Here is a 12,294-nt window from a genome sequence, read left to right on the forward strand (position 1 = left end):
CAAGAGTGCTTGCCTCCAACACATGAAGCTCTCGGTTCGATTCCCCAGCACCACATATATGGAAAACGGCCAGAAGGGGCGCTGTGGCTCAGGTGGCAGAGTGCTAGCCTTGAGCGGGAAGAAGCCAGGGACAGTGCTCAGGCCCTGAGTCCAAGGCCCAGGACTGGCCAAAAAAAAAAAAAAAAGAAGTTATTATAAGGAATTTTGTTAAAACTCCTTTATATAACGTTTGCTGCCCTCTGTTCTGTTATCTTAATTTCTATTTTATATGACCATAAATATAAGTCTTAAAATATATGAAATGAGATGACCCATGGGCTTGTTCTGATTTTATCTTTCCTTTGTTGATGCTAGACTCGTTACATTAGGATAGATGGAAGTGTTCCATCTTCAGAAAGAATTCATCTGGTTAACCAGTTTCAAAAGGATCCTGATACTCGTGTAGCTATCCTGAGCATTCAGGCTGCTGGCCAGGTAAGAAATTTCATGTCTGAGTTTCATAAGAAAATATCCTTGGGGCTGGGAATACAGCCTAGTGGCAAGAGTGCTTGCCTCATATATATGAAGCCCTAGGTTTGATTCCTCAGCACCACATATATAGAAAGTGACCAGAAGTGGCACTCAAGTCGTAGAGTGCTAGCCTTGAAAAAAGAAGCCAGGGACAGTGCTCTGACACTGAGTCCAAGGCCCAGTACTGGCAAAAAAAAAAAGAAAAGAAAAGAAAAAGAAAGTATCATTGGATAATAAAAAATTACTCACCATAATCTTGGTTCATAAACTTGAAATTTTGTATTTAGATATCCACTGTAATAAATATTCATTCATTCTACTTTGGTAAAATGCTAGAAAGAAAAAGACATCAAAATCTTTATTTCAAATATTTACTAAATTGTCAAAAAGAATTTCTAAGAATAATTTAGTTAGTTTGATTGTAATACTTTTTCTTGCCCTTTTCTCTGTTTTTTAAATTTACATAGAATTTTCTCATGCCTTTGTTATATTGCTGATCTTACCTGGTTATGTTTCACTGGGGTCTGTGAGACAATGTGGCCGAAGTCCTCAGGAGGAGGGGCCTTCTGCCTCAGAACGTGTTGCAGACTGCCCCTGCTGTGTCCCTTAACGCAAATAAATGAATACTCAAGTAAGAGTGACTGAAATATAAAAAGTTTCATTCTTATGTGAGTGGTCCAAGCCAAGCACAGTAGTTCCACAAAGTGCTTAGGACCAGGCTCTGCTTTCCACTCAAGGCAATTATCTGTTATCTAAGAGGACTCTTCTTGTCCTCCCGCTTACGTGAAGTCCAGGCAACTGACTGGAGAGGAAGGCCTGTACTTACTCTGGCCTGCAACTAATCCCATAAGTATACCTAACAGCAAGGGAAACTAGCCATTTTTTCCAGGTAGCTCCCCTAAAAATCAAATGTTGTCTTATATTACAAAAGAATGAGAGATAAATATATATTAGGTTAAAACAATGACAGACTTAACCATACTATATAACATTGGTTCCCTCTGGACATTAATCTGTTATATTCTGAATTTTTTTTGCCAGTCCTGGGGCTTAAACTCAGGGCCTGGGCACTGTCCCTGAGATGCTTTTGCTCAAGTCTAGCACTCTGCCACTAGAGCCACAGCACCACTTCCAGCTTTTTCTGTGTATATGAGGAATTGAACCCAGGGTTTCATGCATGCAAGGCAAGCACTCTACCACTAACCCACATTCCCAGCTGCAACTATGCTTAGTGAGTGCTAATGTGATCTTGTTGTATGATACAAAAAGCTAATTAACATTTACAAAAATTACTGTTTTGTACTCAGAAAAGTCCTAGTGCATATGAACAACATGAATTAGACTGTATTCTTAAGGATGATAGATTTTTTACCTCATACCATCATCACTTATTAACATATGCCCATAATATAAGCATGGTTCACAGTTATTCAGTCTACCAACTATAAAATCATACAGTTTTGAAACATTTTTTATCTGAGAAGATTAGTATTATTTCATACATTGATTGTAGAAGAAGACAATATTTTATGTCACACAACTTTAAATTTTCACAAAATGCAATTGCACCAAAAATGCAGTAATATCATAGAGAGAGAGAGAGACAGAGAGAGAGAGAGAGAGACAGAGAGATAGTAGTAATCTTGAGGTCTTCAGAATCTAACATGAGAAATTGTACAGGAAGAAAATAGCATGATGGGAGACATGATTTTCTTACTTTAAAAAGTACAACTGTTTGAATTAAATGAAGAGAATGTCAAGTTGCCCAGTTGCTATGGATACCATGTGTTTGAAATTATATTCTCTTTTAGAATGTATTTTATTAGATTTTCCAGTGGTAAAATGGATCCAGCTTTCTTCAAAGGATAAAGTGATTTTGTTTATATATATATCCATCACCCTGACGTTTGAAATATTGAAGTGCCTATTAAGTGCCTTTTTTTTTCAGTTCACCTGGCTAGCTTGCAATAATCTGCATTTGCCTTTCATGTGATAAATCATCTTGATTTTTCTTTAAATGAATAACTGATTTAGGTCCCTTAGAGTTCTCTCCCTGTTCAAAAAGACTATTATGTATTAGGTTATATTCTCAATTTATTTGCATCTCAGTTTCTTTATTTTGCTTAGGGTTTAACATTTACTGCTGCAAGTCATGTTGTATTTGCTGAGCTGTATTGGGACCCTGGACATATAAAACAAGCAGAAGACCGTGCTCACCGAATTGGGCAGTGCAGTTCTGTGAATATTCATTACCTCATTGCAAATGGAACTCTAGACACTCTTATGTGGGGAATGTTGAACCGAAAGGTAAAACTTGAGTTTCGGGGGCTGGGGATATGGCCTAGTGGCAAAAGTGATTGCCTCGTATACATGAGGCCCTGGGTTCAATTCCCCAGCACCACATATACAGAAAATGGCCAGAAGTGGCGCTGTGGCTCAAGTGGCAGAGTGCTAGCCTTGAGCAAAAAGAAGCCAGGGACAGTGCTCAGGCCCTGAGTCCAAGCCCCTGGACTGGCAAAAAACAAACAGACAAAAAAAAAACTTGAGTTTCGGTAACAAGGTTATTGACATCCTTATTTATGATCCAAAGTCTACTTAAGAGGCTGAGTTTTAATGTTTAGACAAAGGATATTTCATTATAAAAAATAATGATGATAATAGAATTCAGAAAAGACTTTTAATTAGTAGTATCCTATCTGCTATCCTGTATAATAGGAGATAATAAATTTACATGCATCCTTATTATTTTCCAAGTTCTTCTACTTTATTTTTGTTATTTAATTTTTTGTGTGTGTTGGTGGGGACTGAATCCAAGGGCCTCACACATGCTTGCCAAGTGCTCTACCACTGTTTCTACTACTTTAGGGGTCATAAAGATAAGATCAGGGACTGGGAATATGGCCTAGTGGTAGGGTGTTTGCCTCATATGCATGAAGCCCTGGGTTCGATTCCTCAGCACCACATACATAGAAAAACCAGGAGTGGTGCTGTGGCTCAAGTGGTAGAGTGCTAGCAAGCCCCAGGACTGGCAAAAAAAAAAAAAAGGTGGGGGTGGAGATAGGACCAGTTAACAATCTACAGTTTTTCTGTTGTCTAAGAATGAGCTTTTTCTAAAAATAGTTTTAAGTTTTTAACTAACATTAGACAAAAGAGAGCTATACCCCATCTCTAGAATAGGAAGGAAACACTGCTCTGTTCTCTGAGCAATCTCTTCTCTCTAACCTTGAGAGATGTTTATAGGAAGGATTTGACTAAAGATTCAAGGATTTCTATGTTAGTTAGAGTTGCTATTTAAAAAAAAAACAAAACAAACACCATTCCTGGGTGGCATATAAAGAACAGAAATTTATTTCTCACAGTTCTGAAGGATGGAAGTATGATACAAAGGGATTGCTTATGATCAGGTTCTGGTGAGTGCCTTTTCCCAGTCACAGACTGCTGATTTCCTGCTGTATCCTCACATGGTAGAAAGAGGACAAAAGATCTCTGTTCATAAGGGTCCACCCTCGTGACCTCAGTGATTAGGGATACTATCACATCAGTAGTTAGATTTGAATGTGTGAGTTTGGTGACATAAACATTTGTCATGTTGCAGTGTAGTGAAATACTCAAAATGGCTGTTCATATGTAGGTTAGATTTTAAAGTATATAAGTACTAGAATAAATTTTTTATGAAAAGAACAAATAGATTGCAGTTTAGTGTAATTATATTTCCAAAGTACACTGAAATAATAAGATCTTCTTAAGGGATATCTTGAAATTTAGATGCAAAACTAGTGAATGCCAGCTGTAAAAGTGAACTGTTATGAAATGCATGTGTCTTGCCATCTTATAGGCTCAAGTCACAGGGAGTACACTAAATGGTAGGAAGGAAAAACTTCAGGCTGAGGAAGATGATAAAGAAAAATGGGATTTTCTGCAGTTCGCTGAAGCATGGACTCCAAATGACTGTTCTGAAGAATTCAAGAAGGAAATTTTGTTCACGCATGTAAGATGATATGACTTATTCTTGACTGTTGTAATATACTAAAACTATAAGTTTATCATGTATTAATATCAATTCAACTATTCATGCTCTTGAAAAGGTGACTTCATTTAAAGCTGGGAAACCTTGTTAAAACATAATGTTGGGAACGTGGCTTGCTGGTAGAGTGCCCTGGGTTTGATTCCTCAGTACCACATAAACCAAAAAAGCTGGAAGTGGCACTGTGGCTCATGTGGTAAACAGGAAGAAGAAAAAAAACCATGATGGAAGGAGGCCACTGCAGTGGTTTATAATTTTTAAGTTTCAACATTTACTCTTAGGTCCTTTGATAACTGACTTGAATACAGTCTACCATTTGGAAGATAATATTTCAGGCTGTCTTTTTTTTTCTTTTTTTTGCCAGTCCTGGGGCTTGAACTCAGGGCCTGAGTGCTGTCCCTGAGCCTCTTGGTGCTCTACCACTTGAGCCACAGCACCACTTCCAGTTTTTTTTTGAGGGTATTATAAGAGTCTCACAGACTTTGTAGCCCAGCTGTATTCAAACTGCAATTCCCAGATCTCAACTCCTGAGTAGTTAGGGTTACAGGTGTGAGCCACCAGTGCCCAGTTTCAGGCTATCTTTATGATCCTGAAGGTTGAGAGGGTAGGTGAGTTTGCCTTGGAATGCATAAGTAATGACAACTTTGAGATATTTGATAGCATGGGAAATTTTGTGTAACTTTTGTTATGCAGAATGTCTCATAACAAATCACAGTCTCACTAAAGATAGTTACTGAACAATGCTCAAAGGATGTAAGGAATTCATACAACTCAATGAAATGCAAGAAAGCCAATTGAAAGCAAACAAAAATGTATCAAAGTATACCTGATTAGCCAATAGTTCTGTCTTACTGGAAGAAGTCAAATTGTAAGACGACTTTAGAAAATAATCTGTGGTATGGGGCTTTCAGATCATGCGACTACTCTATTAAAACCCCTTACTCTGTGGTTTTATCATTTTGTAGGGTTTTTTTTAATGGTACTAATTTGAACTCATAGTCTTTGCTCTTGGTGGACAAGTGCCTTGCCATTTGTACAACACCTCCTAGCCATCTTTGGTTTAGTCACTTTTTTGATAAGGTACCAGATTTTTGCCAGGGCCAGCCTGGACCATGGTCTCCCACCTATGCTTTTATTTCTAACATAGCAATACCTGCTTAAGATGTTGGACTTGGTTGTTTTATTTTGTTTGGCCTGGTATGGCCTTGAAATGTAGTCTCTTGATCTGATTTTCTTAAGTAGCTAAGATTACCAGTATTTGCTTCCTGGCCTGGTGAATGGTGTATTTTCCATCATTACCACTATATTTATTAGCTGGCATTTTTCTATAAAGACGTTTATTTTCCCTTTCCACTTATTACAATATCCACTTATTTTACTTAAAATTTTTATTTTCTGAACTTCAAAAGATTGTACTGAGGGTTATAATTTAACATGTCCATCTAATTGTCCAGTGTTTATTTATCAGCCAGTACCTTCCATTATTCTTCCCCATATCTTCCCCCTTCCTAAAAGTCAGTGAAGCTGAAGGGTTTTTTTTTTCCATTAATTAAATTTTGTTGACAAGGTATTGTGCAAAAGGGGTGCAGTTACATAATAAGGCAGTGAGTACATTTCTTGTGATATCTTATCCCCTTGTTTTTCTTTCCCTTCCCTAGATCAGGTAGGCATATATGCAATACCCAGTATACCAAAATCATATACAGTAACCACGTGGCATATGCCAAAGGAAATTCACCTAGAACTTTAAATGTAACATCAACAATAAAATCCCCCTGTGTCCTTCTCTTGGAGTTGTTTTTGCTTATCCTCGTCTTATATGATCATATGTACATAGCTATTGAGCTATTGTGATCCACTGATAGGCCTATTCTAGACCTTTTTATGTTTAGTAGTTGTCTGGTTTTAGATACCAAAACCTGTGGAAATACCATTTGAAAAGAAGATTTTTGTTTCTCAGACCAGGTCTCTACTGTCTCCCCGCACCTTAACAATCATATATCAAGGAGACCGTGCGCCCCTTTGTTCTCTGTGTTCTAGGCTTGTCTCGGTCAACATTATTTGTTCAAGTTCTGACCATTTCCCTGAGAATACCAATATTTTATCATTTCTAATCACCATGTAGTATTCCATTGTATATAGGTACCACATTTTTTGGATCCATTCATCTGTGGAGGGGCATCTGGGTTCTTTCCACATTTTGGCTATTGTGAATTGTGCAGCAATAAAAATATGGATGTGCAGATGTCTTTTTGATATCCTGAGACCTGTTGTTTAGGATAGATGCCTAGGAGTGGTATGGCTGGGTCATAGGGTATGTCTATGCTGAGCTTTTTGAGGAACCTCCATACTGTTCTCCAAAGTGGTTGTACTAGTTTGCACTCCCACCAACAGTGGAGAAGGGTTCCTCTTTGCTCACATCCCCTCCAGCATTTGTTGTTGCCTGAGTTCAGCATATAGGCCATTCTAACTGGAGTGAGATGGTATCTCAGGGTTGTTTTTATTTGCATTTCCTTTACTGCCAGGGATGATGAACATTTCTTCATATGTTTCTTTGCCATTTTTATCTCTTGTGAAGTCTCTCTTTAGCCCCTTTGCCCATTTAATAATTGGTTTACTGGGTTTGGAGTGGGTTAGTTTTTTGAGTTCTCTGTAGATGACAGATATTAGGCCTTTGTGTGTTGCTGTGCTGGTGAAGATCCTTTCCCATATGGTTGGCTCTCTTTCTAGTTTGGTGGCTATGTCTTTAGCTGTGCAGAAACTTTATTTTGTAGTAGTCCCATTTGTCGAGAGTCTCCTCTATCTGTTGTGCCGCTGGGACTCTGGTCAGGAAGTTCCTTCCTGTGCCTATAAGTTCTAGTGTCTCTCCTACTCTGTCCTTCAGTAGTTTCAAGGATTCAGGTCTGATGTTGAGGTCCTTAATCCATTCTGAGTTGATCTTGGTGCATGATGATAGGCTAGAGTCTACTTTGAGTTTTCTATGTGTGGCTGCCCTGTTTTCCCAGCACCAGTAGTTGAAGAGGCTATGTTTTTTCCATTGTATGTCTTTAGCTCTTTTGTCAAATATCAGCTGACTGTAAGTATGTGGATTTGTTTCTGGGTTTCTATCCTATTCCATTGATCTTCAGGTCTGTTTTATGCCAGTACCAGGCTGTTTTTGTTATGATGGCTCTATAATAGAGCTTGAAGTCTGGTATTGTGATTCCTCCTGTGCTGCTTCTTTTGCCTAGAATTGCTTTTGCTATTCTAGGTCTTTTGCTGTTCCATATGAATTTATGGCTTGTTTTCTCTATTTCAGTGAAGAATGTAGCTGGGATCTTGATAGGGATTGCATTGAATTTGTATAACAATTTGGGCAATATGGCCATTTTCACTATATTGATTCTGCCTACCCATGAGCATGGGAGGTCTTCCCATCTCCTTGTGTCCTCTTTGATTTCCCTTTTTAGATTTTTATAGTTCTCATTAAATAGGTCATTCACATCTTTAGTTAGGTTAATCCCTAGGTAATTTATTCTTTTTTTTTTAGCTATTGTAAATGGTATTATTTCCGTAATTTCCTTTTCTGCTTGTACATTGCTGGTGTACAGAAAAGCTGCTGATTTTTGTGGGTTGATTTTGTATCCTGCTACTTTGCCAAAATGGTTTATTAGGTGTAGGAGTTTGGGGACTGAGTTTTTTGGGTCCTTCAGATATAAGATCATGTCATCTGCAAATAGGGATAGTTTGATTTCTTCTTTGCCAATATGGATCCCTTTGATGCCTTCCTCTTCTTGCCTTATTGCTATGGCTAGTGATTCCAGCACTATGTTGAATAGAAGCGGGGAGAGTGGACATCCTTGTCTCGTTCCTGAGTTTAGGGGAAATGGTTTTCGTTTCTACCCATTTAATATAATATTAGCAGTTGGTCTGTTATATATGGTTTTTGTTGTTTTAAAGAATGTTCCCTCTATTGCTGTTCTCTCCAGGGCTTTTAACATATATAGGTGTTGTATTTTCTCAAAGGCTTTTTGGGCATCGGCTGAGATGATGATGTGGTTCTTGATCTTAGCTGTGTTGATGTGGTGAATTATGTTTATTGATTTGCAGATGTTGAACCATCCTTGTGTCTGTGGGATGAAGCCTACTTGATTATGATGTATAATTTTCTTGATCAGTTTCTCGATCCTGTTAGCTAATACTTTGTTGAGGAGCTTTGCATCTGTGTTCATTAGTGGTATTGGTCTGTAATTCTCTTTTTTGTGTGTGTGTGGGGGGGGGGTTCTTTGCCTGGTTTGGGGATGAGTATAATGTTAGTTTCATAGAATGAGTTTGGGATTTCTCCCTCTGTTTCTATTTCACAGAAGAGTTTGAGGAGCATTGGTATTAGCTCCTCACTGACGGTTTTATAGAATTCATTGGTGAATCCATCCGGACCTGGGCTTTTCTTTGTTGGGAGGGTCTTGATTACCTCCTGTATCTCGCTGTAAGTTACTGGTTTATTTCGTTGATTTAGTTCTTCTTGATTCAGTTTGGGCAGTTTATACTTCTGTAAGAATTTATCTATTTCTATAAATTTTTTGTTCTTTAGTGAGTAAAGGTTCTAGAAATAGTTCCTTATGATTGCTTGAATATCCTGTGTATTTGTTGTAACTTTTCCGGTGGAGTCCCTGATTTTACAGATATGAGCTCTTCTCTTCTTTTTTTTGTAAGTCTTGCAAGGGGTCTGTCAATGTTATTTATTTTCTCAAAGAACCAGCTTTTAATTTTATTTTGTTGAATGGTCTTTCCATTCTCAATTAGATTTATCTCTTCTTTAATCTTTGTGATCTCTCTCCTCCTAGTCATTTTAGATTCAATTTTTCTTGTCTCTCCAGTCATTTTAGCTGCATCATGAGGTTATTTACCTGTTCCGATTCCATTCCTTTAGTGTGTGCCCCTCAGCACTGCCTTTGTTGTATCCCATAGGTTTCTTTGTGATGTATTTTCATTGTCGTTATGGCTTATGAATTCGTTAATTTTGTCCTTAATTTGCTCTGTGACCCAAGTGTTAGATAACAGTGAGGGGTTTAGCCTCCAAGTATTTGTGAAGTTTCTGTGGTGTCCTTTGTTATTGAGGGTTACCTTGATTCCACTGTGAACATATAGAATACATGAACTTATGTCAATACTCTTGTATTGCTGAGGTTCTTTGTGTGGACTATGACATGATCTATTTTGGAGTATGTTCCATGGGCTGCTGAGAAGAATGTGTATTGTAGTTTCTTTCTGTTTCTGCCTGGAAGTCCTCTACGTTTTCTGTTGGGTGGGGTTCCCCTCTTAGAATTCGCTGTAAGGCTGTTTTTTTATTCACATATTCCTTTAGTTCCTCTTTGCTATGGAAAGATCTGATTTTTCCGTTGAAGGTAAATTCTAATTTTGCTGGGTATCTAATTCTGGGTTGGCAGGTGTTGGCCTGGAGGACTTGGATTGTAAGTTTGTGCGGAGATGTCTGCCATGATTCTGATCTTTTTTCCCATTGTAATATAGTTCTTTGTTTTGAGTGCATTCAAAATTTGTTCCTTATTGCTGAAATCTGAGGCCTTGATTATAATGTGTCTGGGGGTGGTTCTTCTAGGGTTCGTTCTGCTAGATTTTCTATATGCTTTTGTTATTTGGGTGAGGTTTTCCCTTTTGAGATTGGGGAAATTCTCTGTAATAATTCTCTTGAATATGTGTTGTATACCTCTGCTCTGGTATTCTTCTTCATCTATTCTGATTATACACAGATTATTTCTCTTCCTGTCTACTATCTCCTGGATTAGTCTGCCCTGGAGTTTGACAGTTTCTTGGAGTATGGTAATCTTCTGGTCCTTATCTGCTGAGTCATCATCCAAAAGAGAGACTCCAGATTCAAAATGATCAATTCTTTGTGAAGTGGCTTCGAGTGTGGTTTGCATTGAGGCGAGTGACCTGTTTATGGTTGCCAGATCAGCTCTTATTGTGGTTATTTTTTTTTTTTAATGAGTTATGTTTTGAATCTTTTTTTTCCTGCATTTCGTTTCTCAGGATGTTACGGTCTTCTTCTTCTTTTTTTTTTTTTGGCCAGTCCTGGGCCTTGGACTCAGGGCCTGAGCACTGTCCCTGGCTTCTTTTTTTGCTCAAGGCTAGCACTCTGCCACTTGAGCCACAGCGCCACTTCTGGCCGTTTTCTGTATATGTGGTGCTGGGGAATCGAACCCAGGGCCTCATATATACGAGGCAAGCTCTCTTGCCACTAGGCCATATCCCCAGCCCATAAGGTCTTCTTTAACAAAAGAGTAGACTGTATCTATTTTTGCTTCCATTAGTTTCTTGACTTCCTGAAGGTCCTTCGAGACTTCCATTCTAAACTCCTGGAATTGTTTTCTGAATTCGTTCCTGAGGCTTTTGATCATTTCTGCTGTCTTAGCCTCAGTTGTTTTTTATTCTCCATCTCCTCTTTGGTTGTACTGCTTTTTGGAGCTGGCGAGTTGGCTTGACCTTTCATAAAATTTGTAATATTTCTTTGTGATTTACACATCTGAAGTTCCTGCACTTCCTTTCAGGGGCCTGTAGGTGGCGGCCTTGGCTTTGCTTTGTGCTGGTTCCCACTGGTCCGCCAGCCGGGACTTATTTATATCCTGGCTCTGGGTTTTTCTTCTGCTGTTGAACCTTACTGCCCTATGGGTGAGCGTGATTGTCTCATTTGTTGCCAAGGTGGTTACCCTCACCGCAGTTAGGGGTGGGTAGTTTCTGTGGCTTTCTCTGTGGGACCATGCTCTACCGCCATGTTGTGCTGACCCTTGTGGGCCCCTGTTGGGGGCTCACGGGTCCAGCGTGGCGTGGAGACTTTTCTCTTCTTTGATTCTTTCCCCGCTAGTTGCTGTGGGTCAAGAGAGCTCACCTCTCAGATTGAGTACTGCCGCTGAAGGGCGGCTAGCCCACCTGTGCCGAGTGTGCCTATCAGAGAGGGCATTGCCACTGAGGGGCAGCTTGCCCACCTGTGCGCTCCTGCGGGGGTGTAGGTGTGGGACCCTTTTGCTGGAGGGCTAGAACACTGACCCACGTGGGCCCTATGGGGGGGGGGAACGTGAGTGTGAGCTCCTTTGCATCTTTTGGGGGACACACTGCCCTGGATTGTTGGAGGGTGCTTGTGCCCTCTCGCAAATCTACTGTGGGAGTGGTATGCATGTCCCCAGCAGGTTCAAGTGTCTAGGTGTCGGTTGGTGCCCATGGATTCTCTGTGCCTCTGCTGTGAGGGGGACCTGTGCTTGGGCACAGGTGACCCTGCCAGGCTGGTATTGCACACCAACAAGCCTGTGACTGTTGTTCAAAAAGTCCACGCAGACCAGGTTGCCTCAAGTAGTGGTCAAATGCCTACCAGTCCCCGGGTACCTGCTGGGGGGGGCTGGTGCACACAGATTCAGGCTCCCCAGCTGGGGGTTTGAGGGACACTGGCCTAAGGTGTCTTCCGGCCACTTTGTTGGGCACTGCTCTGCCACTGCTAGCTCCTGTGCTTTCCCAGGAACTATAGGGTCCTAGAGCTGCCAGATACGGGCTCTTTTGTTCCCTCAGGGCAGAGAGGGGAGGGAGGGAACTCTAGTTTCTTTGCCCCCTTGTGATGAGCTCTACATCAGGTTTTGGGTCTCTGCCTGAGCTGATCTCTCGTTTGGGGGGTGGGGGCAACTGGGAACTTACTGGTCCTGGATTGTGTGTGTGTTCCGCGCTGCTGTGGGCTTTTCCGGGCTGGGGTGTGGCGATCAATCGCTTGGCGGCAGCAG

At 40.2% G+C, this 12,294-nt stretch overlaps 1 protein-coding gene across 8 annotated transcripts in view; it reads left to right on the forward strand.

Moving 5' to 3' along the window:
* Zranb3 (zinc finger RANBP2-type containing 3) overlaps nt 1-12,294 on the forward strand; it is a 207,078-nt gene that overhangs the window by 151,260 nt on the left and 43,524 nt on the right. For all 8 annotated transcript variants that reach the window (XM_048345569.1, XM_048345573.1, XM_048345575.1 and 5 more), the window contains 3 exons: nt 355-474; nt 2,638-2,817; nt 4,346-4,498. In XM_048345569.1, the coding sequence (XP_048201526.1) occupies nt 355-474; nt 2,638-2,817; nt 4,346-4,498 (453 nt within the window). The remainder of the gene's footprint in view (nt 1-354; nt 475-2,637; nt 2,818-4,345; nt 4,499-12,294) is intronic.

This window comes from Perognathus longimembris, chromosome 4 (genome assembly GCF_023159225.1).
Source record: "Perognathus longimembris pacificus isolate PPM17 chromosome 4, ASM2315922v1, whole genome shotgun sequence".
Lineage (NCBI taxonomy): Eukaryota > Metazoa > Chordata > Mammalia > Rodentia > Heteromyidae > Perognathus > Perognathus longimembris.